The sequence below is a fragment of the Melospiza melodia genome, chromosome 3 (genome assembly GCF_035770615.1).
Source record: "Melospiza melodia melodia isolate bMelMel2 chromosome 3, bMelMel2.pri, whole genome shotgun sequence".
In the NCBI taxonomy this organism is placed as follows: domain Eukaryota; kingdom Metazoa; phylum Chordata; class Aves; order Passeriformes; family Passerellidae; genus Melospiza; species Melospiza melodia.
The window spans coordinates 67232571-67260530 of NC_086196.1; the positions used below are offsets into that span (position 1 = coordinate 67232571).

At 42.3% G+C, this 27960-nt stretch overlaps 1 protein-coding gene across 6 annotated transcripts in view; it reads right to left on the reverse strand.

Moving 5' to 3' along the window:
- Positions 1-18737: 18737 nt before the first annotated feature.
- Positions 18738-27960, reverse strand: part of EML4 (EMAP like 4) — a 147347-nt gene continuing 138124 nt past the window's right edge. For all 6 annotated transcript variants that reach the window (XM_063152099.1, XM_063152103.1, XM_063152104.1 and 3 more), the window contains 3 exons: positions 26707-26805; positions 22230-22360; positions 18738-21761 (listed from right to left, as the gene is read on the reverse strand). In XM_063152099.1, coding sequence (XP_063008169.1) covers positions 21297-21761; positions 22230-22360; positions 26707-26805 — 695 coding nt within the window. In that variant the 3' untranslated portion in view covers positions 18738-21296. The remainder of the gene's footprint in view (positions 21762-22229; positions 22361-26706; positions 26806-27960) is intronic.

Genomic DNA, 27960 nt, shown 5'->3' on the forward strand with positions numbered 1-27960 from the left:
CTCTCTCAAAGTAAACCTCCTTTCCATATCTGCTGCTGTGCCAGCCAGCCCCACCATTGCTGCTGGGAGAGGTGGGGCTGTCAGCCTCTCTAGGGGTGCAACTTCATCCCAGGAAATCCTTTCTAACTCATCAAGGTGCTGTCAAAGGCATGGGTGTGCTGCAGAATTCCCTGCAAAGGCTCCTCAGGATGAAATCACCTACCCACAAGTTCACCTCCTTATGCTCAACCATTGTTTTGCCAAAAAGCAATCAGCCTATAACCAACACAGACAACTCAAAGGCTTGTCAGCAGTCTGAAAACATTCAGGTTTGCTGAGACAACCACAGCTCACATTCCTTACAGCAACTGATAGAATGTATACCAAAAAGAGAAGTCCAATCCACAGCACCAACCAGCATATGATTCCTTAATTCTTTATGGGAATATATTTAAGTGCCACAAAATATTAAGTTGCTATAAATTTCCCATTTGCAGAGTATGATTGGGTCCACATCACCTAACTCAAGCAGACTGATGCTTTCTCTAATCCTTCAGAGAAAAAGAGGTATCATGAAGTGATGCACTACTTACCCACCAAGCAAAACATGTTTTCCTCTGCTCAGCAAAATTCTGATGCACAGGATCACAGTTTACACATTCCCTTTTCCAGATGTTTTTGCTCTATCACTGTTTTCCAGAAAATTGTTTGTTCTGCTCAAATTGACATAATTGACTCTCTGCTCATTTTGCTCATGCTTTAGCTTCTACACAATAATTTTCTTAAAATATAAAAATAAGGAGAGCCTTTATTTCTTCCTGAAGTCCTATCAGTAGCCTCTGAATATTGGTGTCGTCTTTGTTGGTACTTTCCTCAAGCCTCTTTAGGAATCAGCAGCTTTTGGAAATAAGTTCTCTTTCAACTCTAAGTTACATTTTGCTTGTCTTTTAAAAGTTTTGAGTCCTAGAAGCTATTATTGTGCAATCCAAGAGCATAATTTCATTTTGTAAGCCAGAAAAAATTTAAAGAATAAGAAAAAGCCAAAGTATTTAATATAAAAATAAATTCTTCTCACTGTAGTTTAACTGGGGAAGGGAGGCAGGGAGAGAAGAGAATAATGTTTAAGCTGTGAATACTTGTGGCTGACAACCCTTTCATCCATCCAACATGCCAACATAGCCCCATTACAGTATTTGCAAACATCTGAGGCTTTGTACATGCAAACCAGAGAGTTCTTTCTAACTGCAAATAACTCTGAAGGTGACCAGGTATCTTTTCAACCCCCCCAAAAGCCTGACTGGAGGTGTCTGGAAGCCTCTCCCTTTTCCAGCACCACAGGCTGCAGAGCAGCAGTGCATTTGTCATCAGCTGCTGCAAGAACTCTGGATAAGATGAATTCTCCTGCATAAAAACTAACAGCAGCTGGCAAGTGCCTCCTGAGGAGGTTCACAGCTCCATGTACCAACTATCAAAGTGACATAAAAGCACGGATGTGCTTTGGTTCAGATAATGAATAATGCACAATCTCTTCACATGCATTAGAGAACAGTAACACCCCTGCCTTCAGCAAAGTCACTGCTGCTTTCATATATGAAAAATATGGATCTGGCCTCTGATCTTGAAAGGTCTGCATACTTCTTCTGTCATTCCTCCAGCAGTACTTTAAATCTGTCTTGCTGACATCCCCCAGCCACAACGCACATCCATGCCATATCCCACTTTCCAACCAGACTTGTGCACGCGTGGGAGGCAACTACACCCCCAATGCAGGCCTCCAGGAGAAATGCAGACTGTTAAAAGCATTCCTTCCAGTGTTGAACAGGATTCTGCCGAAATCCTTGAGCACGGCTGGTCAGCAGCCTGCACGGGGGTTTCTGAGATGGAGCGAGGCGCCGGCTCCAGCCCTGCCTGCGCCAGCAGGGCGCCAGGCTGGCAGCTGCCCAGGGGACAGCCTGTAGGGCTCATCTCTTGGTACACAACAAACCCGGTCAGATCTGCTGCCACCAACAGACTATCCAAATGTGTCTGTGCCTCTGGGAAGGCACTCGGTGGGTGTGCACCACTCAGATTCAGAAGCGAAGGAGAAGAAATTGTCTAGGCTGGTTTCTCCTCTCATTTAAGGCTCACAAAGTTTTAAAGGTGAAAAAATGCAAAGCTGCATCCCAGCACAACTTTGCAAACTGGGACAAGGTGAGTTTTCCTTCAAAGAGCTGGATGGATTACTTTCCTATCCCTGGTTACTACCCTCCTCTCCTTTTCCTCACAAAGCTGACACAAAAATATCACTAAAACAACACGAGGGCCAAAGAATAATTAAAACTTTCCATCACATTGCACTGACATTATCAAGCTGTGGGTGGATTCACTGACACAGTAGTGGAAGTAAGAATTCAGCATTGGTTCCATTCTTTAGAGATGCAGTGCTGCTGGCACCCATACAGAAACGCCTACAAGTCTTGAGAGAATATGATAGTTGACCTAAAATATTTGTATACACTAGGTTATTCAAACAGTTTTCAAAATATTTCTCAGAGTGAGCCTTATTTCAGTTTGATCTCTGGCTCCGTGCTCAAGAAACATCTTGCACTTAATTGAGAATTTGCTGGGAATCTCGATTTTATCCCAGCACTGAATGCTTGGCCAAGGAGATCTAGGGTCTCTGCCAGCAGAAATATACACTGGAAGACAGGCTGTGTGTTTCAGCAGTGCTCCACCACATGTTGGACTGATTTGAAACCACCAACTGCAGTTGTGTTCCTCCACAAAAACAGTTCAACAGGGCACATTTCATCATGAAGCACCTCAGAAAGATTGAAATTTATATGGAAAATTTTGTCATGTAATCTTTACTGGGAGGGAAGCAATAGCTCCCAAAAAGACTAGAGAAAAGCCCTCAGCCTGTACACAAGAGTGTATGGATAGCCATTTTCTCTCATTTGGCTTTATCTTGCTTTGCACACATGCCTCCAGATAGAAACACAGAAGTCTTGATCTTTCTTACCCCTTAGAAAAGAAAAAAATTGCAAAATTTTTCCCTTTTTGCCATTTAAACAACCAAAGACGTGCTGTGGAACAAAAACATAAGCTAATTATTTGCAAATATTTGAAGGGGAACAAATAATAAAGGCATTCCAAAATATCAGAGCTGCCTTATAGGACAAGACGAGGGCTGGGCTAAAATGCAGAGGAAAAGAAAACACTCCAGTGAACTGACAGTTTACTGGATTACTTTTCTTCGATAGAAGAAAATGGTTAAACAGATGATATGCCCAGATAGCCAAGGAAAATGGCACCAGTCACTTGGGGTGATAACAACTGGTCTACTCAGAGAACAAGAGAAGGTATTTCAGGAGGGAGCCTTTAATACTGGGGACAGAACCCAAACCATGAAGGTCACAGAGTAGCATTAAAAAGTCAGTGTTTGCCAGCAAGAAACACACAGACACACACAGAGAGGCACACACATTTCACATGAAACACGTCTGGTGTTTTGACAAAGCCTGGCATTTGGAGGCACCTGAAGCGCACTCCTCTCTCCCAAATAAATGCCCAAACCACAGAGCTGGGCCAGGCTGTCTCCCTTTTCCTGCTGTCCTGAGCTCCTGCAGGAGGTGGAAGCCCTGCAGGTGCCCTGGAGCTCTCTCCTGGCAAACAGCAAAATCCCAAATGCCAAGGAAGAAGGACAGCCCAGGGTCCCCAGGACACCAGGTAAAACTGTCTAATACCTAAATTAGATCAGAAAAACCTGTGCCCTTCTCCTCCCCTGCCAGCCTCATTTTCTAGGATAGCAGTGAGTTCAGGTCAGCTTTCCCAGCAAATGCCTTCAGCTGCCTCCCTGCTGGCACACCTCAGCCTCTGGCTCCCAAGGGACAGGGCCTGCAGCAGCCTCAGAATGCTTGGAGCTCTGCTGAGCACACAGAATCCGCCCACACCTCAGCTTGACCAGCAGCTCTCTCTCCTTGGCCAGCAGCAGAGGCTGAATTCTCCTCCTGCACCAGCTGCACAGGCTCTGCCAGCTGGAGGGTGAAGGAGGCTGCAGCAGATGAGCCTTTGACTGAATCCATCCTTTGCATTCATGGTCCCATAGGAAGTCTGGATTGCCAGACTTCCACTGCCAGAGCAGCAATCCTAGGGCTGGGTTTTTGTCCCAAGCCACGGGTCACCCTTCCTCAGAGAGCCCAGAAACGGAACTCACAGATCAGGGGCTGACAGTCATTTTCCAAGTCATAGATTTTTCTCAACAGCATTGACAACCTGAGTTTTTCTAGGGCTATCAATTTCTTGTGGATGAGGAGAAATCATCATATAAATATTCATATGTATACAAATTCATGCCATATACAAATTCAATGCTCACACATACAAATATGCATATTCATCCAGAATACAGCCTGGATGAACTGCAGTGCAACTCCAAGGTTTCTGGGTTATTCTTTACTGCTAGAAACTGGGTTCCTGCCCTACACTCCAGCCCTACACCCCTCAATTCCATTTCCTCCCCTAGGGATTCACTCTGCAAACATGCCCCCATCATTACCCACCTCCAGAAGTCTATCCTCCCCTTGGATAAAGAGCTCGTCCTACACCCACTCAGGCAATATTTGACTCAGAAACCACCTGTCTGTTGAATCTTCACACACCCCATGAATTCAGTCCATTAAAATAAATTTTAAAAACCTTACCAGTGCAAACCAATGAAAACTATGAAGAGTGCAGCTTTCACTCTCCTGCCCTCCATGATACAAAATGCACCAAGAACAAATGGGGCAGAAGAGCTGCACCTTTGGGAGGTGTTCCACAATCCCCACTCCATTCTCTACTGACAATGCTGTGAATTATGCACCTCCATTCCATTTCTTCAGAGGGCACCATATTATTAACCCCACCAAACACCACACTGGTTTCTCAATAGCAAGGGCAGCGATTGGCACTGTTAGGAGAAGGGCATGGATCTCATTTCCACCCTGCCCTCTCATCCAGTGGACATTAGAGAGGCTTTACAATCTAGTTAAAATTCCCCTCCTTTCACAACATGGGTGCCCATCCTGGCAACTTGCTGGTGAATTTAATCTCTTTTTGTTATTGTGATTGCTGAAATGTTTACCAAACTCCAAAACTAAAGCAAACTAATTTAGATTATAGCAGAGTGCCACCTAGTGCTAAGCAGGTTTGATTTCAAAAGGCCTGCTCTTATCTATAAGAAAATATTGACTGGAAATTAATTCTTCAGTTGTACTGGCAGTGTAAGAAACCCTCTATTAGATCATAATGAATAATAAAAGAGTCTGTACTAATTATGTTCTTTGCAAAGTTGACAAGGCTCTGCCACTAGCACTCTCTGCTGTTGTAGGTGAGTGCATTTTCTCAGTCACATGTGCCCTCCATTGCTTGACTTTTTGTCCCACCAAGAGACAATCTAAACCCCTGGCTGAGGTGAGGAAATCACACAAGCCAGGAATATTTTCTGTATTACAGATGAAAGGCATTTACTGACCACAGCAAACACCAACCAAAGTATTTCTATGTCCCACAACTCCCTGAGGAGACATGAGGTGAAAACTCTGCCTGTGGGCTCTCAGAATGGTAAAGGACACGAGCAGAGATGAGAGGGACGAAGGTTTTCACTCCTTAAATGCATTTACTGGTGTTCCAAAGGGATGTATTAGGCTGGCAGAGTGTGGGAGCAGGAAGAAATTCCCTGATAGCTCCAACAGATATTAGGCATTTCCTACTGTTAAGCTAGAGAAAGCATTTCCCTGGCTAGGATGATGTTCCCATGCTGTAGATTTTATTCTCTGAGACCAACAAAGGAAAAATTACATGGGCTGCTTTTTTTTTTTTTTTTTAATTTCCTAACACACCCAACAACAGGTGTTTTGTAAAATGAGATTTCCCAGAAAACGATAGCCAGAGTACAGAAATTTCAGTCGCTTCTCTGGTGAGTGCTACATGTGGTAATGAACAACTGGCTCAGACAGACTTGGGGTGGAGCACAGATATTCCCAGGAAAACACAGTCTGAGGTAAAGTCTATTTGCTGCTCACTTCTGTCTTCTTCCTTGGGTGTGTTTGAGAAAAAGTTGAGATTAACTGACAATTATTGCCAAATCCACAGCCTATATTTAGGCGAATAGAAATGGGCAGAATGGAGCAAGAAATAATGAATTATTCTGAATTACCATTCCAGCTCTTCTCTCATCCTGTTCAGTGCTTTCTGACTCCAGCAAAGTCACAAAACTCACTGTCCCCGTTGGCCTTTGGAGCCCATCGTAATTTACAAGTGTGGACCATGGCATAAAAGTTATCAAATCTTTCTGGTTTACAGGACAAACAAGACTTCATGGCTGCTTAGTAACTATTTCTAAATATGAAAAATACAGCCTTGCAGAACACAATTTCATGAGGGGGTTGGTTGGTATTTTTTGTTAAAAGCAGTTGAGTTTGAGAGGAATGAAACACAACAGTGTTAGAAATTTCAACCCTTTTTCTGCTGTGCAACTGCTGTAGGAGCAAAGGGAACTACTTTCCTTGTGTGACAACCAGAAGCCATCTGCTCTCACCCAAAAGCCTCAAAAGATGAGAGAAGTGCCACTGCACTGAGGCAATGCCCATTTTTAACCTGTGCAAGAACTTGCTGCAAGCCCAGCAGAACATCGGCAGGATGTGGGGATGCCCTGAGGCCAGTGGCCTTGGCAAGACTTGCTCATAATCACACTTTTGATGCTTGAAGCAGGTCCCACTGCAGCCTTTCCCACCACATAAAGCTCAGGACAGGAGGCTCCAGCCAGCAAAACTGTTGTGCACTCTCACACCCTTTCACACTGCAGTCTGTGTGACAGAGCTCCTACCCCATGAACAATGGGAGTTCCCTACCTTTTACATCTTAAAAATCAGAAGTCCTTGCCACTGTCATGTTTTCTGAAAAATCCCTTCACCAGGATTTCTTCTCCTGGGAAGCTGTGAAGCCTCAGAAAAGAATGAAAACAACAATTTTCTGATTGCTTCTCCTGTGTTTTGCTGCTTTGGAATGTGGTCTGGAGATTGTTTACCAACAGGTGCATGTTTGATTGGTTTCCTGTGAATTGTTTTTACTTAATGACCAATCACCATCAGCTGTGTCAGACTCTGAGGAGTCAGTCACGAGTTTTTCATTATCATTCTTGTTAAGCCTTCTGTCCACATCCTTTCTCTTTCTTTAGTATAGTTTTAGTATAGCATTCTTTTAATAGAATATAATATCATAAAATAATAAATAAGTCTTCTGAGAACATTCCTCATCTCTCACCTTGTCCTGGGGACCCTCAAAAACACCTCAAGTCCCCTCACTCCAAACCTATAACAATAATTAAGACAAAAAATGAACTGTGGCTGATTCTAATTTTCTATATATACAAAAGGCAAGGATGCACTCCCCCAGCATTTCAGGATTACCCCAGCCTGTATCTGTCACTAACCTCAGCAGTCCATAATCTCCAGCACGCTGCAAGAAATGAAACCTCCACAGCTGGTTCAGCTCTCTGGGCCTGCAAACCTTGCTTGAGGCAGAGAGAGGATTAACTCCATCTTCGTTAGAGCAACACTCAAAAAGCTCCCTTTCCTCTTACAGGGTGCCCAGACAGAGGCAAAGTGAAGTGCTGCTCTTCCCACATTCCCTGTTTTTTTCTGGGAATGAGCACACATCAGCCCAAGTGCAACAGGTGCCACGAGCTCTTTCACCATGTGAAATTCTGTCCCATGCGCTGGTGTGCCACAGAGAAACATGTGCATCTCTCCAAGTGTGCAAAGATCACCACAAAGCCTATTTTTATATGTTTCAAAACACATCAGATAACATTTACCTACATATATAGTCTGGCAAGGCAGCACACCTATAGAACTTTTCTTCTTTCTTGGGGTCACCAAATGTGGTGGTGTTCGCAGGGGTCTTAGGAGGAGGGAAGACACGAGAATCTTGACTCTGTGTTTCAGAAGATTTATTATTTTATGATATATATTATATTAGAAGAAAATCATGTACTAAAACTATACTAAAAATAGAAGAAAAAATTTCATCAGAAAGCAAGCAAAGAATAGAAAAGAATGATAACAAAACCTTGTGACTCTCAGAGAATCCGAGCCAGCTAACTGTGATTAGCCATTAATTAAAAACAACCAACATAAACCAATCAAAAATGCACTTGTTGCATTCCACAGCAACTGATAACTATTGTTTTTCTTTTCCTCTGAAGCTTCTCAAGAGAAAAATCCTAGCAAAGGGATTTTTCAGAGAATATCATGGTGACACATACCTGCTGTACAGAAGTGAGGTGTCCCCATGCTGCACACAGGGAAACACACACGGGTGACGCCTTTTTCCCCACTGAGGGAAGCTGCCCATGGGGAGCAGCACTCTGGCATCTCCAGCCTCCATCCAAGCTGTCTCCCCCAGCACAGCCCTGCCATGGGCTCTCCTGAGGTGCCATTTCACACGGACAGACTCCTTGTTTGAGCTGTGACTCGGGTTTAACACAAGCTCAGCTGCCTGCCCAGGGCTCTGGTTTAAGAAACCACTCTCCATTAGGAAGCTTCTGTTCTAACCAAGGACCTTTAAAACCAATCCAGCAAACATCAAGGAGTCCCACATTACAAAACTGCCCAGACAAAACAAAGGGACTGGGCCCAAATTCCCTGCCTGCCGATGGAATCCTCCTCCTTGGGATATTGCATTTGAGCTGCTCCCAGCGAAAACCAGCGCTCAGCTGTAAAATATTTTCTTTTTGGCAGCTCCCAATCTTGTTCCAAAGGCACATGTGAAATACATTCCTGGGTAATCTTGGAGTGAAGTGGGCCAGATGGTAGCAGTCAGATGTGACCCAATTCTTCTTAAGCTCTCATATTTTCATAAATGTGTGCTTAAACCCCTCTCCCACAACATCTATGTATTTCAGACCTTTTTTTGAGGCAGCTGCAGGCACACACAGAGCTGTCACCTTCTGGCAGCCTTGGGGGTGAAGGAGCTGTGCACATCTGTAATGGAACAAACCATCCCATTTCAGTTTTCATCCCACTTCCCATGGATCAAGGGGATATCAGGCAGCCTCCTGCTTGAAGGAGGGTGAGGGAGCGGAAATACTTTCTTCAGACTTTACTGAAAGGAAACAGATAAAAGAGGGATGGGGGAGGAAACTGGTTCCATTTGTTATATCAGCTGGAGGGGAGGGAATGGCTGTCCAAACGGCTGAGGGAATGGCTGTAGAGCATTTTAGCTGAAGGCTTAGGCTTGTTTTTCCCAGCAAGACTTTAAAATGCCTGATTTTTGTCCAATTAAACTTGCGTGCAGGCCCTCCCCTCCTTCCGGAGGGTTTCCTTTTGCTTCTTATTTTATTTTTGCTTATCTAGCACAGGCATCTGAGTCATATCCCTGGTGGCTAAATGTTTCAACACTGACTGCAGTGTGGCAGAGCTCAGGGTGAGCCACGTGGCTCCCAGTAAAACCCATTGTCACAGGAGGATCACCTCCGAGGGCAGGGCAAGGAAAAGCCTCGCCAGCCCAGAGGGCAGCTGCCAAACAGGGCTAGGCTGGTCCTGGCTCTGCTCCCTGCAGGACTCCTCACTCATCCTAACAGCAGTTTTAGGATGGCAGGCCTGATTTCACATGTCCATGCAGATAGACCCGTTCATAAACCTTTTACAGTTTTTCAGGGCTGTTCTCTCTGAGAAGAAACTTATTAGTACTCAGTCATTACTACCTCACATAACCATGGTCCCTACAAAAAAATAAACCAGTTAATTCTCTAACAAGTCTGCCTTTCCCAGTTGAGGAGAAGCAGAGTGAGAGCTGTCTGTTAAAATGGCTTTTCTGCCCATCAGAAAAGTTCAGCAAAGGAATGGATATAAGCCTCCCTCCTTTACCCTTAGCTAAAAATTTTATAGGTGCAGTGCATTAAGAAGAAAAATCTATGTTCAGCAGGTATCTACAGCTTGCCCTGGCAATGAGGCCTGTGGAAGGTCTGTGTCTGGATTTTGCATTTGATAGGAGAGGGGATGTCAGCCAAGAGAGCCCATGCACAGCTCTCCTGCGCCCTGCAGCCTGGCACCAGCATGGTCCTCCCTGCTGGGACACCCCTGCACAGCCAGCAGCACCTGCCTGGTTGGACAGCCACAGGCACATCTCACTGAATTTATAAGGTGCAGCCTTCCTCCTTCAGTGGAAAAGCTGAATGGAGGCAACTTGTTGAGCAGAAGCATATTGCATAAAGGAAGATCCAAAGCGACACAAACATCTCGTCCCACACGGTGGAGGATCAGTCTGAGCAGCTGGATTTGGGTTCCAAGGCAGAGCTCAGGCTCCCTGGAGGTGGCTGGGAGCAGCTGCTCACCATGGCAGGGCTCACAGTGCACACAAAGAACAAATTTGACAGTGAGAGGCACGACCTGGGGATCCCACACCTGCATCTCACCAGTGCAGTGGGTTTGCATGGCCTGCAAGGAACTGCAACTGGAGCTCTTTGGTCTGGAGAAAAGAAAGTTCGGTGAGGACCTTATCACTCTCTATAATCGTTCTCTATAATCTCTCTCTATTTCCCTAAAGGAGGTGAGGTCTGGACTCTTCTCCCAGGAAACCAGTGGCAGGACAAGAGGAGAAGGCCTTGAGTTGTGCCAGGGAAGGTTTAGATTGGAAATGAGGAAAAATTCATTCACTGAAAGAGCTGCCAGGCATTGGAACAGGCTGCCCAGAGAGGTGGTGGAGTCACCATCCCTAGAGGTACTTAAAAGATGTCTAGATGAGGCACTCAGAGACATGGTTTAGTGGTGGACTTGCAGCTAATGGTTGGACTCAATAATCTTAGAGGTCTTCTCCAAACTCAGTGATTCCATAGGTCTAGGATTTAATACATTGCTGAAGGTATTTTTTTGAAATTTCTCTTGTCCTTTGCAGTTTCTTGGCAAAGCTTGTTGCAATGCAGAGATTGAGCTGGAGAGAAGTGCTTGCTCAGAAGCCAATGTGGCAACAAGACACTGCCAGTGCTAGCAGGATACCCATGGCATTCCTTCCCAGAAAGTGAGCAGCTCAAACCTGAGAGACCAGCTACATCAAAATACAACTTGCTAATTTAGAAAAAATCCAATTAAAAAAAAATACTCAAGCCACCACCACCACCAAAGAACAGCATTGCCAAAACCCCATTTCTAAATGTTCTTGAAAGGCAAAATCCTATTTTCACACAGTCACTGTTTACTCTGGTGAAAAAAGAGAAAGAAACACCTTTTTGGCCACTGCCCAAAAGATAGAGAGATCCCGATAACTGATACCATTCACCACTGAGTCAAAGTTTTGGCAGTGATAATACAATCAGTTTCTACCTGCAGCAAGTTAAAATACCAGATGTTCTGCAAGTGAATGAGAAATAAAAAATACAAAATTACATGCAGAACACGATATATTTTTGGAAAATGTTTTCCAAGTTAAAACGTAACTGTGCAGCACTGCTTGGTTTCAGTGTTAGTACAAGCCTACAGAGCCAACTTAGGTAATCACAGTTGTGACAAAGGCAATGTAAATTAATCCAAGTATTTCACCAAGAAAAGGGAAACTCTGATTTAAAACATTTCTGAAATGTCTTTGTATAAATTTCTGCAAAGCTGCAACATTTTCCAAGCTATCCATTATCTCCAACAAGAGGTACAAAATTGTCTTATTGCATTTCCTCCTGTTATCAGTGGGTACAGGTAATTCCCAGGTCTAAGCTGGGAGGTGAGAGCCTCTTTCCATCCAGGGAGATTTTCACCTTCTGGTAAGAGAGCAGCACAGGCAGCCATCAGCCCAGCTCCAGTTTGTACCAAGCTGGTGGTCAGAGATGAATGAGGGACACTGGAATACAGCTGGAAAACCAGGATGGCCACACACAGAATGCCCAGGATCTCATGGGTGAAGGCAACCTGCATAGCCTGTGTCACAGATGGGGTGTTCAGGGGAACACTGGATGCACAAGTTGAAAAACAGGAATATGTGTTTCCTTTAAGGGCAGTGGTCAAATTCACCACTCTTAGTTTCTGTATATTAAGGAAAGTGCTATTGCAGAGCCACAGAATATGTGAGGGAGGGGAGATATTTGAAACCTTGGATAGAAAAGGCAAATAATGAAATCCAAGCCTCCCATAGGGTGCAGGGAAGGTGAGGGTATACTTTCTGAGGAACAGAGGGCTTGTATCCACAGACTGACCCCACAAGCATTTTTTTAAATATAATAGACATAAGGATAGATATAAGTAAAATCCTTTAGGAAAGTCTGCCTTGTAACAGGTTTTGACAAAATATTGCCTTGCATTTGTCCTATTGCCTCTTCTCTTCTAGAAGAAAACCTTTTGAAAGGTCAGATTCTTGTAGTTTAGAGAATGAGAATCACAAACCCACCATCTAGCCTGCAATGCACTGTAGTGCTGAGCACACTTCTTTGCCAAGAGGAGTAGGATGACCCATCCAGGCAAATCCTTCCCCTTTTACAGCTTTCTCCCTCCTTTCAGTTTTCAAATTATTATGTTTTTTAAGAAACAAAAAATTATCTCCTAGGACATATTCCCTTGAACCAACCCCACTCTCTATGCCAGTGTTTGGAAACCACTGGTCTGTTAGGATTAAGAAAACCAGTGGTGCATTCCCCTCCTTCTTTGTATCATCCTATTTCCTTCCCATAATCAACTCTTGGAGTCACCTTTCCACTTCAAACTTAGGTTTGTGCCCGTCACTATTTTTAATGGTAGATTAGAATTTGCCTAGTGTGAAACTTCCATATTCATGATAAGAAGAGGAGGTTCTTTTTCCAAATGAATATCAACAAAAAGCTGCAAGTTCCCATGCAGGACTACAGGTCAGGGGCCAAGAACTAAAATTACATTAATTTTTTTATATATATATATGTATATATATATACATGGGCAGTGGTTGCTGCACGTGAATCAAAGAGAAGCAAGCATCAGCATTACTCAGCCAAAGGAAGTACTTAAGGGGAACAAGTCTAATCATCACACCTAAATACCTGCAGCAGAAAGGGTGTGCCTGTACTGCACTGGGCTTTTAGTTGGTACCACTGTTTTGATGAGCTTTTTCGCACAACCACAGCCAGTACCTGTGGAGCCTCACTCCTGCAATGTTTCATCTCCTGCTCCATCGCCTGTAGCTGACTGATTCTGGATCACAGGACAGAACAATGGTGCACTTTACTGCTGTTTAAATGGGGCTCTGCCCTGAAAATCACTCTGAGCAGAAACTCCTCGAGAACTACTGGGAAGAAACCTCCTGAAGGGCCTTTGAAAATGTGGAGGAAGAATGCAAAACAAACAAATCAGGATAAGGGTGACAAAAGGGTCGCATGTTGGGCTGATCAAAACCTTGCTTATTACTCTGCACACGATACTCATTCCCTCTGTTCCATGGACATTCCATTCAATTTTCCATATTTTACAGCAACGTGGCACATCAGATGTGCAGCAGGACCATGTGCACAGAGCACAGCACCCCCAGGCCAAGCTCTTTGCACACACAGCCCCATGCAGATGCATCCAGCCTGAAACTCATAAGCCGATTCCCATGATTTCCAGAGAGACAAGTTTTCAATTCAGCAAAAAGCTGGACTGTCAGCTAAGCCATTTATGGCAGCTCTCCCCATCTGCAGCCCTTCCCCCTGTGCACAAACCCTCCTTCTGCTCGTTGCTGCAGAGTTCTGATCAGTTCCCACAGGCTGATTCTGGGGAGACAGTGCTTGCAGCGGGAGATATTATAATTGGCAATAATTCAGGACCCAAAAATGGGACACAGGCCATAGTTCCCCTTGATCTTTCCTTGCAGCACAGCTAAGCCAGAATTTCTATCACGCTATCTGTGACATTAAAATCTCTGATGTTGGTCAGGCTCCAAAGTGATGGGGGGAACTTAAGAATAAACTTTCCAGTCAAACCTGCGTCAGTCTTTGTGTCAAAGTGTTCCTTCACTCATTTCCAGTCAAACAGATTTAAATCCGTGGAGGAATGAAGGAAAAAAAATAAAATCAAAGCAGTAAATGAGAAGGCTGCATACCAAATCCTCTCCTTTCCCTTTCTGAGAAATTTATGGATTGCAATAGCCTGCATGCTGTGGCTAAACTGCAAATACTCCAGGAGAAAGCCATCCAAGGAAGTGAAACTGCTGCAGGAACACCACCTGGGTTGGCAATGAAGATGGCAAGGCTCACCAAGACACATGAGCTTGTCAGCATTCCATGGAATGGGGGGTGGAAGAGTCTGCACAGCCACCTCCTGCCACTCCCAAAGGGGTACAGAGGAGCCCATGGACACAGCCTTGGATCTTCCATCAGGATACACGGGAGCCCATGGACACAGCCTTGGAGCCTCTATAAGGATGCACAGCAGCCCATGGACACAGCCAGCCCTTGGAGCCTCCATAAGGATACAGAACAGCCCATGGACACAGCCAGCCCTTGGAGCCTCCATAAGGATACAGAACAGCCCATGGACACAGCCAGCCCTTGGAGCCTCCAAGTGCAGCATCAGCACAGGGAAACATCACCTGGGCAGCTGAAGCCTTAGTCAAAAGCTTCTGAAGACACAAGTCCTAGGCATGCTGAAGCTGTTCCCCTCTTTGCTGATAGGGAGAATGACTCTGATTTAATTGCTGGAAATAACCTTAAGGTTGTCCTATTCTTAAGAGAGAAAAAAAACATTCTGAAATGTTATGTATAATTGAAAGAAAATCTATCAGAGCAAGAGGTCTACTCGGAGAAAGGTGTTTCAGAGGTACAACCCTAGGAAGGCCACTGAGAGAGCAATTTGGAAGATAGCTATTCAAGCAGTTTGTGGTTTTGGTTTTGTCTTTTTCCCTAGAGAATTATTGAGTCTAATACAAAATACTCCAACATAAGCAGAATTTCTACAAACACCCCCACAAAATATAATGTAAGCATATCCATATGGTCCTGGCAAAGGGTGGAATGGACATCTGTCTTGAAAAATCCCTCATAGGTATGCTTTTTTGAAAGTTTAAAATGCTCCACATCTGTTTCCTTCCCAGCTGGCAGAAAACCCATGGAACTGCAGATCTCCTGATTTGTGAATCAATCTAAAAATGCATTACAACTTTTGACATAAGAAACCCGGCTTTGCACGCTCAATTGACATTTCATTTTCCCTTTGCCAGACTTGGGGTAAATGGGATCCTTTCAGAAGCCGTGTCTATACAACAGCCATTTCACATTAAACAGGCACGAAAAATCTCTGTTTAGCATTAGCACTGGAGGACACCTGTGTCTGGACAAGATGTTGCCTCTCCCTCTGCTCTCAATTCTGCGTTGTCTGGCTCTTAGAGTAAAAATTCCAATCAACACAATGCTGAAAACAAGGTTTTCCACAGAAATTCTGCCCAGGGGAGGGTCTGTAGCAGCAGAGAAAAGAGAGTGCCCACTGATAGAGGGGTACTGCTCATACCCACTCTGGAGCAGAGGAAATGCAGCAAGAGCAGCTTTGGCATACAGGGAGTGGGCAGCTCTGTGCACACACATCACAGCTCTGTTTGCTGTCAGATGGAAAACTTTTTGCCTGCTCTGCTAAAGCCAAAATCTTTGGTTATAATTTTGTCTGTTTCTGGGGGTTTTTGCCTTGTTTTCCTGAGCTATGAGGTCAGCCCCCAGGCCTCCCTGATGTAGCAACAACACCAAGGTTAGCTCCAAGCTCCTTTTACTTAGGAAATACATAGTTCTGTAAGTTCTCAGCTCCATTGTCAGTGTCCCCCCAACAACCGAGACACTCATTGTCAGAGCACAGAATTCCAGGAATTTTTATACATACATCCAAATAGCATTTGAAGCTGTATCCATTGTCTGATGCACACAGCCTATGACTTTCCTCTTCTGTGATTTTCCTGCATGCAGCTGTAGGTGCACAGCAGGGTGTGAACAGACTTAAAAAGGAAGAATACTATTGCCAGTGCAAGGACTGAACTGTGAGGGGGGAGACCTGTGGAAGGGGATAAAAAGGGGACACACACACAGAGATACAGATGCTAAGTGGATTGACAAGAGAGCATTTAAAGGAAGCTGAGAGAACTCTGAAGCAGCCCTAAAAGCAAATGTCTCCTCTTGCTTGCAGCCTGGGAGGGCAGCGATGTAGGCAGGGTGAGGAGCCTGGTGCTGTGGATTCAGAGCAAGGTCAGCTGGCAACACAAGCAATGCCCGACAGAAACATGGCACTGCTGGAACATCCACAGAGGGAACAGAGCAGACCAGGAGCTCTCTGGAGCACTGGGCTCACCAGACAAAAGCATGTTCTAGAGTTAGGAACCTAAAAGATTTATCTCAAAAGATAAAGCTGGGACAAGGTAACTATGATTCGGACAGCCTACAGGAACTTACAGAAAGTTGTTTGTTTTTTTTTTACAAGGAACCAACAAGTGTGGTGGTTACCTGAGAGCAAAAATAATGTGACCCACACAGAGCTACACAGCAGAGGCTGCTGACAAGGGACAGCCCTGCTAGAGAATTAGTGAGAGCTGGGAAGTGTCCAGAGCCCCCCTACTGAAAAGGATACTGGGCTGTAAAAATCACAAGGACATCCATTAAAGATGTAGGCTGTTTGTAGATTTTGGTTCCCTGGAAGAACTTTTTGAAAGAAAGCTGTTTTCTAGAATCATTTGTTAAAAGTAAAACTCAGCAAAAATCTTCATAAACTTCCTTCCTCAAACCCACCTTTTAATCAGGCAATAGAAGGGAAAAGTTTTTATAGACTTTAGCACACAGACAAAAACTAGAAGAGGGAAATTTGAGGTGTGTGGTGGGGAACCAGCATAGGAAACAGCTCTGGTAAAACCAGTTCCACCACTGCCCCTCCTCTCCCAATCCTCTTGCCTTACCATTCTGTTGAGAAGTGCTCCTAAACCTTCTTAATTAACTGTGAAGTCAGCCACATCTGCCTTTCAAGCCAGAAAAAAAAAAAAAAGGCCTAGAGCACCCATATCCATTATCCGTTTGATGACTGCATACATGTATCTGCACACAAAGCCACCCCATGTGTGTTAAATACATTAAAATGTGCACACTGGCCAGGGTTCTAAAGGGTATAATCCTACTGTAAGAAGTTTTTAATTCTCAGTTGATTAAAGTATTAGTACATAAAACATCTGTCAGAAATAAAGATTAGGCAATGGGCTTGGACTTGTTCAGGAGGAAAGCAAACATGCAGCACAAATATCACTCAAGTAAAATCCACCTCATGTAAAAGTAACCCTTCCACTGCCAGGAGCCCACATTTTATTAGCATGAGGCTGTGGAAATGAGAATTTTTTGGTTGTCTGGTTTGACCAAGACTAAATTTCACAAGGACATTCTACTTACTTCATCCTGACTCAACTGAAATACTCCACTGAAGGAAACATCTTATGCAGTGAAGTACAAAGTAGAAAACACAGCATGTTGTTCAGTGCAGACTAATCAATATAACAATCCAAATAAAATTTTTGTTCATTTTCATAGACAAAATCAGAACTATTGCTTTCTAGGGATGACTAAAAAAGTAAGCAGGTAGACCGTGAGATGCATCATATACAAAAACAAGTACTTGTTATTTATATAACAAATAATATATAGATGAGCCAGATGAAACCAAAGAAAATCATCACTCACCACTACCCAGCCTGTTCCTCACCTATCCTGAAGCTTCCATGGAGAAAATAAAACCCCATATGGATACGTGGTTATATTCACAAAACCCAGTATCACTTTATCTGATTCACCCATATGGACGCAGAAATCCATAAGCATGGCACTCTTTAACTATGTTTTTTACTATGTTTTTTACTATGTTTCCAGTGTTTTACTATGAAACCATACAAACATTTTATTATGGACATTAAGTTTTCCATCCTGCAGTTATAGTTTTATGCTTCAGGAGTGCTTCCACCCTGAGCTTCATCTCCACAGCACAAACACCATCACTGCAGCTCTGAAGTGACAGCAGCTGCTGCTGACCCAGGTGAGCAGAGTGGGCACCTGGAAGCCGTGTCCCAGCTGCCTCACTAAGGAGGACTCAAACACCAGCTCACCTGCTCTTCAGGAAGACTCCTTACTGAGAATCCCAGGAGAGGAGGCAGCAAAAGCCTTGAGCTGGAGAAAAAGGGAGCAGAGCATAGAAAAGCTCAGCACTCCACAGCTGCAGGTGTGCTGGGGACAGCAGAGCATGACCTCGGGACATCTGCTTGTTGTTCATGGCAGAACATTCTCCTGGTGTCAGCATTCTCCAGACAATTTGGTGGAAGAGTCAAGGTTTCCAGCCCCACTCAGGGTGGCAATGGTGGTGTTTGTTTGCTTTTCCTTTAAGTGAGGATAAACACGAGGTATTTGTCTTTCTTGCCGGTTTCTTCCTTCTGGTACTCACCCTCCCCTTTTGCAAAGGGCAGAAACCAGATGCAAGAAATGGAATGATTCAAAGCCTTTGAAAAGATGGAATCTCACATACAGACTATTGTGACCTTCTGCACCTGCAGCTGGACAGAGACTATGAGGAATGGGGAAACATTGGGGTATTTAATACATTATAGCCAAAGTAAGTTTGTACTTCTCTCCTGACTTACAGAAGAAAGCTTCTGGGCAGAACCCTGGAAGGAAGACTGCACTTTGCAGCAGGACAAAAATCTGTCTGTAACACTGCCACTCATCAATTACCTACAGAAGGATAATGCCAGCTGTTCATGAAAAACGGAAATGTCATAGAACTCATGAGACATAAACAAGAGCAATATTCAGATCTTACAATAGTATACATGATGCTGAGTTAATTTATTTTTAGGCAGCCTGGGAAGTTATCAAAAAAGCATACATTGAGAAAGTTCTTTCAAAATCACAAATCCAGACACTGCAACTGTGACGGCAGCATCCACTTTATGTACAGAAGGAACTAGAACAGATATGGAGAAAGACACTGCAATATTTTATTTTGATTATTTTATTTTTTTAATCTTCAAAGTTTTCTGCCTCAAGACAGGAATGCATGATAGATAGAAATGGCTCAAACATCTTCACATGAAACACTCTTAATCATAATTCATTCACAATTATTTTTCTAAAACATCTACAGTTACATAATCCCATTTCCATCCATTATCACAGATTTAATTATTTGTTAAACAGTAGTTGCCAGCAATTGAAAGCTGTAAGGCTTTTTGCATATTAGTAGAGTCTTCTGAACTACACAAGAATATCACAACTCTAACTCTCACTTACATGGCAACCCCAGGTGACAGATGTTCCAAAGAGAAATGTGTTGCTTATGTGGAGTTCATAAAAATGACAGAGAGCTCTCTGTGCCTCGTTAGCTCTACTATCCCTTCTCCTTTACTAAAGATTATTTTCTAAACCTACAGCATATTCCTCATTTGTAACCAAGAACTTTGATGAGCTGATGAACTTTACCTTCCACTGCTGCTATTTGGCAGATTTGCAAGTCAGGCATACTAGAGCTCTCCAGTAAAACTCTATGTACAGAGCACAGTTTAAACAGATGGGTTGCTTGGAATCCATATCTCCCTCCATCTGAAGGGAACTACTTTGAGGTTCTCTGGAACTGTTGTAAACAAGAGGATATTTTTTTTTCTATATATATATGTGTGTGTATATATATATTTATATATTTTATATATAAATGTTCTAAATGTCCTTTGGGAGTCCATTTGTTTTTATCTTTCCAAATGATGACTAAATACCTGATCTGTAGCATTTCTCCTGAGAAGATACTAGAAAGGGAATGACAGTTTTGATGCACTTTGGAATGGCACAATCACGTAAACGTTTGCACAATTAAGACTTATGAACTCATCCAAAGTTTCTAAACATGAGATTCTAACTAAGAACTAAAATACCAGCACAATGCAGCAAGTTTAAAAAAAGAAAATTCTATGTAATCAAAATATAAACAAGTACATAGGAAATGGATATCTGCCAGTAAATCTATATCTTTTTTAAAGTAGGAAATGTATGCACTTAAGAAAAAAATGTAGCTATCTGACAAACTTTGTAAAAAAAAAGTACTTTCCAAATGCATAACAAATGCCAAGATATCCCGTAACTGGCCAGGTATAGCCACATGAGAGCTCCATGGCTTACAGCAACCTGGGGAGGGGTGGGGTGGAAATAAAATCACAAAAACAATAGATAAGCAAGTCTAGGGAAAACAAAAAAAATCACATCATCATCATCATCTAAATTACTGTATGCTTATATCACAACTGCTAAAGGAGCCAGGGGAAAAAAAGAAAGTAGAGATTGCAGTTTAACGATTTTTAAGAATTACCTCTAAAAATTCAGAAGAAAAATGTATCAACTCACTAATTCTAAGCACCAATTTAATAATTTAAGTTAACTGTATTTATATTTTTCATACTAGGGATGGAGCAAGTTCTGATTGAAGGCTTAAAGTTTAACTCTGGAGCCCATCTGACTTCTGTGTTCTTGTCATGCTTCTTCTGCTGTTCACATCAAAGTCACTGTAAAAGATTCTCTCAACTTTCCGACTCTCAAGGCAAGCAATTCTTTGAAGAGACAATTATGTCCTATAGTTTAAGTCAACTTTCAGGTCATGAAAAGTGAAACATGCCAGTATTTGGTTAGTCTGCTAGAGTTAAGAGTCTGTGAAAATGGAACAGTCGACACCGTTCCTCGACAGGATTTACCTTAGAACTAGCAGCACCCAGGGCAGACCAACTTTGAACACATCCAGACTCCACGAGGAATTAGTAGTGTTAGAAAATTGCATATGTTTTAGATCAAGAAGGCATTGCCATACATGTGGCATTGTTACATTATTTTTCCTCTGTTTTTCTCAAGGAAAAAAAAGGAAAACAGCCCTACAAAGAGCTTTTTGGTTGTTTTTTTCATTCTGTTTGTCTTTGCACCTGGAAAAAGCAGCACAGTGCTTCCCAGCTGGAACAGCTCAGCGCTTCCCATCAGCTCAGTTCTTCTGGAAAGCACTTCCACGTAGTTAAGGTGGTCTACTTCAGCTAATTCTCAGAGCTAACCTTTTTTCCAGTATGTATTTCATGCCACTTCCTGACAGCAATTTCAGAACTGAAATGGATCTATAGTAATGTCCACTACTAACCGCGACCAGATCTTGCTACAGACCATCAAGCCAGGCCCTTGGGATGGTTCCACACATTGAACTGAAGCTCAGACTAAAAATCTCACTGAAACTCAAAATCTGGAGTGGTCATGAATCTCAGCTACTCTTCCCTATTTGAACCCTCACCCTTGCAATGAAAGCACGCACACCACGGGGAAACAAGAACCACCTGAGCTGGGAGCACTAGGACAGCGGCGAGTTATCCTGCTGCTCCTCCGTGACCGTGGACTCGCTGTGCTCCTCGCTCAGCTCGTTGGAGGGCTCCTCGTAGCTGGGCTCAGCAGGGTCCAGGCTGCTGCCCTCGCTGTGCTCCTCGCTCTGCTCCTCGCTCTGCTCCGCACACTGCTCCAAGTTGCTCTCCAAGGAAGCCGGAGAGCTGCCAGTTACGCTTTCATTCTGGTTCATTTCGTTAAAAGGCTGGGGCAGATGCGCCGGAGGCTGCACGACGTTCTCACTGGCAGGGATGGGCACTTTGGTGGCACCGATATCCAGGACAATGTCATTTGGTGGCAGAGTCACCTTCTCCACCAGTTTCCACTGAATAATGCTCATGTCTTTCCCTCCAGTTGAAATCAAGTGACCGTCGCTATGGGTGAAGCTGACGTTTGTCACATGACTGCTGTGAGCACTGTATTTGTGACTTGGGGCCTGTTGAAAACAAGCAGAAAGATAAATCACATGTTGGCTGGAAGAGCACATGATACGGAAATTTAAAACCACTAATATTTTTGCTTAGCCCTTCAAGAGAGATCTTAGTTCACAAAAGAGTAAGGAATTATATTTATATTAGATTTCCCACAATACTTCCGCTCTTCTTTGCAACTTGGAACAGATTTAGATCTTTATAGAAAAAGTAATGGACCTCACACTAAGGCCAGGAAACACAAAGCATCATGCCTTGTCTCCAGAATTCAAGGATAAAAATTAACACTTCTCTTTTAGGTATATATTTTTATATCTATACTGTTTTACACTTTCTATTTTATATGTAAAATTAATGGGGGTACTACTATAAAAGTCGTATTTGCCTGCCAGGCTCCAAAACAACTATGCTGGAAGCAAGGAAAGCTTCAGGCAAGGTAAACAAGCACATGGACTAGACTGGTCTAGACCTACCTTTGGCTTGGAACAGGGATACTGAAAGAGATGGACCTTACAAAAATCATCAGCCACTGCTATCACTTTTCGGTTATGGGATCTGACAAGGGCATTTATGTCTGTCCCATCTGATCCTTCGGGCCAAACTCCTAGGAAAGAGCAGAGCAGATATTCAGCAATGGTGGTTTTGGAAACAAATCAACAGACAATTCAGGAACAAAAATAAAATCTATAAAGCTGTGAGAAAAGGCAAGATGAACAAAAGGTAAGACAGAAATTCAGATGGAAAATGGAACGTGTATTGCATTAAATGTCATTAATATTTTGCTAGTCTAATGCTGCTCCCCCAACTCTGCTCTCCCAAACCCTCAGTTTCAGCCAGGATAACATTGTGGGGCTTAACATTTGTTTCCTGTTCAAAATCTCAGTCTTGTTTAAACCTTATCTTTAAGTTTGCTGCTAAACTGGCAACTCTTAATACTGTATTCATGCACAGACATTTTAAATGCAACAGTGATACTGAAGCACAAGGCAAATCCAGGTACTGCACATTGTGGTCCTACTGGTTTCTTCTGTGGTTTCATTTGTTTGACTTCTTGTACTTTAAATCTTGGTATTTGTGTAATTCAAAGAAGATAACTGATTATTGAAACTCTGCACAGAAACCCAGCCTGGGCAAGTTTCATAGATGTAAGTGCTGTCAAGTGCTTAAGTACAATCCAATATGGTTTTAAGTCAAAAGAATGACACAGATATGTCTAGACAAAAGAATAACAACATTTCCTAGATGAAAAACACTGATCAAATTTGGGATGGGGGAGACTCTAAACAAAATTATTTTAACAAAACATAAAGACATTACAGATTTCCATAATAAAACAGACAATTCACATCAGCATGAAAAGCTGAACAAAAGGTAAGCAAGGAATTATAAAATATGCCAAAGGTACCATGTTTTTAAAATCAGATTTGAGTTTCTGATAAGGTCTAGGAGTTAGTTGTAATTTTCCCCCCTCAAATTTTACCCCCACCCCAAAAAACTCTGTGCCCAATTGATCAAGAGGGCTGTTGATTATCAGATATGAAATATCTTCTTCCCTTACAGTTTCTGACTTCAATTAAAAAAATTATGCACTGTCTACTGTTTTATACAGCACAAGAAGCCAACTCAGAATTGCCCTATCTTCTTGTTTTCAAGCAAAATGGCAAAGAGAGTTCAACTTTAAAGCTGTTTTTTCCAATTTTTCAGTGGGTGGAGTAAGAACTTTATTTTCTCTGAAGAATAACAAAGGAAGCTTGTTAAACTTGTTACAATGCCAATAAGCTACATTGTAGGTAATTTACTAAATAATGACATGAAGTGCTAAGGAAAGTATTCAGAAACATTTTAATTTTCCCACATCAATGAAATAAAAGTGAAAAAATCTATACTATTTAAGAATTTTTAAGTAGTTCAACATGAATGAATTTTAACTTTCCTCATTCATTCTATATATGAAATACTGTTATCATGTGGGAGTAATAAATGCCTGAAGTTTCAGCTACCACCTTAGGCAGGCTTTGACAAAGAACTATGCAATTTCCTCTTCTTTTTAATTTCCTTTTCTTTTTCATTTAAGATTAAAAGGACTAATATTCAAGATTGAAGCTTTTATTAAACATCTTTTATGTTTGCCAAGCCCTTTAGCAGCTCCAAAGGTAAGGCTGCTTTGTCATAAGACAGCATGATTTGCTTTCAATGCATCAGGCAAGCACGGAAAAAATCCAAGACATTAATATGACTGAGTCCTGAATTCTTAAGATAACTGCAAAAATTAATAACTGTAAAAATAACAAAACCCCAAAAGTAATAGGACTTTATATAAGGCACAAGAGCAGTATTTCATTTTTAACAAATTCTGCTTGACAGCAGTAAGCCTCTCAAAAGAATCTGTTCAGGCAAAACTGTGGGAAATGTGCAGCAAAGCCCAGAGTGACTTCAAGAGTTCGGGGTGCAGAGCAATGACACTGCTGAGCCAACAGTAGCATCACTGCCAAAAGGAGTGATGCTTCTCTCATCCACACCACACATTTCCATCCTCCTCCTCCTCCTGCTGACAACACTGTGATGCCTGACCCTATGGCACACTACCCACAGAGCTGAACTGTAAAACACATACCCCCAAAATCCAAATCCCACAAACTCAACCCTCTCTCCTGAGCATCAGCAAGCAGCCCCTGGCTTGCTTGGATCCCTGAGCCAGCTGACCCTTGGGTCAAAGCCAGATTAGCAAATGTCTGATAGGTTGGCTTAGCTGCACTGTCTGATTTAATGGAAAAATACTCCCTTCGTTTCAGGTCAAACCACAACTTTAAGATTCTGCAAAGGGTGTCAGACTAGCAGACAATATAAAATTAGGGCATGATGAGTCTTGGCTAGGAAGTTTAAATGTATTCTGTTGTGCTCTGGAATACCATCACATTATCTCTTTATCTATGTCATGCCCAGGTCCTCTGGCATACTGAAGATTTTGAGAGTAGTTGAAGCTAATTCAGAGTGGTTGAAATTTGTATTAATCCAAAAGAAAATGCAGACAGGATCAGGAGACCTATCCACTTCCAAAAGCAATAAGTAAAATGGTTTCTCAAAGCAGTGTTTATGGGAGCTGCTCCTGCCCAGCCTGGCCCCAGCCACTAATAACAGCTTCTATCTAACAGCTGTCAAAAAGACAAAGCCAGTGGTCTAGATGTGAGATCAAACTCTCTCTGCACTCCCACATCCCACCTCCTTAGGTCAGGAGTAAAAGACACTTCTGGGAGAGCCCTGGGATTCAGAGAGCTGCTGCCCTTATTCTGTCTGCTCTACTACCAAGAGTATTGGTAAAAGTTCATAGTAACACAGTCTGCTACGTCCATGTTACTGGTAGATTTAAGTACTCTGCAAAAAAATGTAAAATGTTTCAGCTCCAAGCCTATTCCATAAGGAAAACGCAGTCCTTGCAAGGTGTTTTCCTTGTTCCTGGTGAAAGGCATCATATTAGCATCAGAGTTTTGCTTTTCACTTTCTGTGGCCTCTCCTGAATCTTCTGATACTGTTTTAAAAAAGGCTTTTGTGCTGCACTGTTATTGCACTCACACTAGCAATCAGGAGATGCTTCTGCTTCACAGATCAGCATCAGAGCATCAGGAGATGCTTCTACTTCACTGAGACAGACTGAATAAAAACACCTGCAAATACACAGTCTGGTTCACAGTTCTCAGCTTAATGGAAGCCACTCTTTTCATCCAACTAGCAATAAGCAACAATATTTAGCTCCAGAAAGAGCACGCTCCTTTTTATTTCGGCTATACACCAAGCTCCAAAGAAATCAGAAATATTTATGCAGTCTATCAATTAGCTTCCTTCTCTGACCCCTTTATTTTTCCTATTCTGTCTCAGATCTATGGTATCCAAAAAGGAAATCATGCCTGGCTATTAAGCACCAAATGCCCCCCACCCAACCAATACGCCACACAAGTGTGTCAGTGTTAGCCCTCACACCAACCTCAATCCTTTGAGGCTACCTGCTTGTTAAGCACATGACAGCCCTTAAATACACACAAGACATGTCAGAAGCTACAGAAAGGACTCACACTTCACTGATTTTCTTCTATCCTGCATGTAAACTGGTATTCAAAGTTGACTTCCTAGTAGCTGTGAAGAGAAGATTTGTAGATCTAATCCTCACCTCTAAAGAATTTGCTGATCTATTCTATTTGCTTTTGGTATTTCAACCAGAACAGAAACAGGTGCCTGATCTCAGTGGTGGAAGAGAGATGTTCCCAACCCTGGTCACACAACTTCACTGGGAGGCTGAACCTTACTTTTGTACCACTCATAGCGGGGTTCCTCATTTATGGCCAATAGAGATGCCTACAGAAAAGGCAACATGAACTGTTTTGCCACAGTCTAAAATGGTACTATTAATAGCAGATCTGTCAGCTTTTTAAAATTGTTTTTGAATATTTTAAAAACAAACTAGTAGGTAGAAATCTGTTCATGCTTTAAAGCATTTTTATTCTTTACAAACAGAGTATATTACTCACCTTTGACTACAGGTATCAAAGCACTGTCATAATTGTAATTTATGAACTATAACCTGCACTTGTAACACTCTTGTTCCTGTCCCAAAACAAGGTAAACAAAGGAGAATGCACATGTGCCATATGAGCACTTTAAAATATAAGTCTGTTGCTTCAGTGCCTCCATAACTGGTAGCCTAAAATGACAGTGGGAGAGTCAACCCCCTAACTTCAAGAACTAAATAGAAATCAATTGTACATTGTCTAGAGAACACTTGGTGCACTTTAGCCCAGACAAATACTGTGGTCAGTCACTTTGGGGTGTGATCTCAGCACCATCGCTTAATAATCATTAACAGTGTACTTTCAATGAGAAATTGAAGCAAGCAAAACCACAAAAGTACAGTGTTAGTAGCTTTGTTAGTAGCTTAAAAGCAAGTTAAAGAGTGCTTACCAAACACTTGGAAGCCCAGCACACAAGTGTACGTTGTCCAATCTATATCCTTACAGTCAGAACGATTCCTGATTAGCTTACAGCCACTTGGAATGTCCCCTGTAAAAAAAAGTGAATGCAAAATTTATTTCCATAGGTGCTCTTTGAAGAGATGCTAATGCAGTAAAAAAATGGAATTAAATTGTAGAGGCAAAGACAGATCAGCACCTTTATAAAATTCCAGATACTTGAAGCTTTACTTGGTTTTTATGAGTCACATTTACTTCTCATTTCCCTCTTCTGATAGCATAATCTCAAAACCACTTCCCTGCAACTTGAGTACCCTGCTACTAACTCTACAAAATGCTTTAATGTAGTCTGTAATATAATAATTTCTTCTTCCTACTAGCTCCACTGATGTGCTAGAATTCAGTAAATCATTCAGGAAGCTGTGTTCTTAAAACAGTGAGCAACTACTGCCAGAGAAGCCTCAGACTGCATAACAACTTTTAACTAGAAAAGGGAAGACTGCCTTGCAATACACCAAGCCAGTAATAATGGGTCACGGCTCTTTTCTTCCCTGTACATGAAATTGTAAGCACCAACACTTCCTTTTGACAGACTGCACTATCTAGATTTTAAACCTAACTTGTGACAGGCAGAAAAAATATGTTAAGGTGACAGACATTTAAACTGTTGGTAATTCTTGCCTGTAAAGGGAAAAAAACCAACAATCCTCTTGGACCAAGTTAAAGCCATAAGAAGACAGGAATAAAAACGCCCAATTTAAAAAAAAATTAATATGCACTACAGAAGCTGAACTTCTGCCATAATCACTATGTGTTACATTCATGTTTTCACATATTAAAAAAAGACAAACACAAAAACATTATCACCACTAACTCATTAAAGTAGCATTACTGCTTTTCTTAGTTTTCACCACCAGCAGCCAAGATAATGTTTCAAACAAGAAACCCCAGCAGAGAACTGTGGCACCAGCCCACTGATTTTATTCCCCCAAAATAACTGGTATTGTTGACACTAATTAGACAACTGTATATATTATTTTCAATCTACAGAACTTTTGGCCAACATCAAGTTGTAGAGCCACTTGTTCTGTAAATTCTACACTGTTAAACTGATTTATGACCTTGTAAAGAAGTAAGCTATATTTGGCATTGCCATTAGGTAACACACAGCTCTGAATAACATCAAGATATCAGGTTACACAAGTTCAAATCAGTCCCTTTGTCAGTAAGCATTTTGTACAGTCCT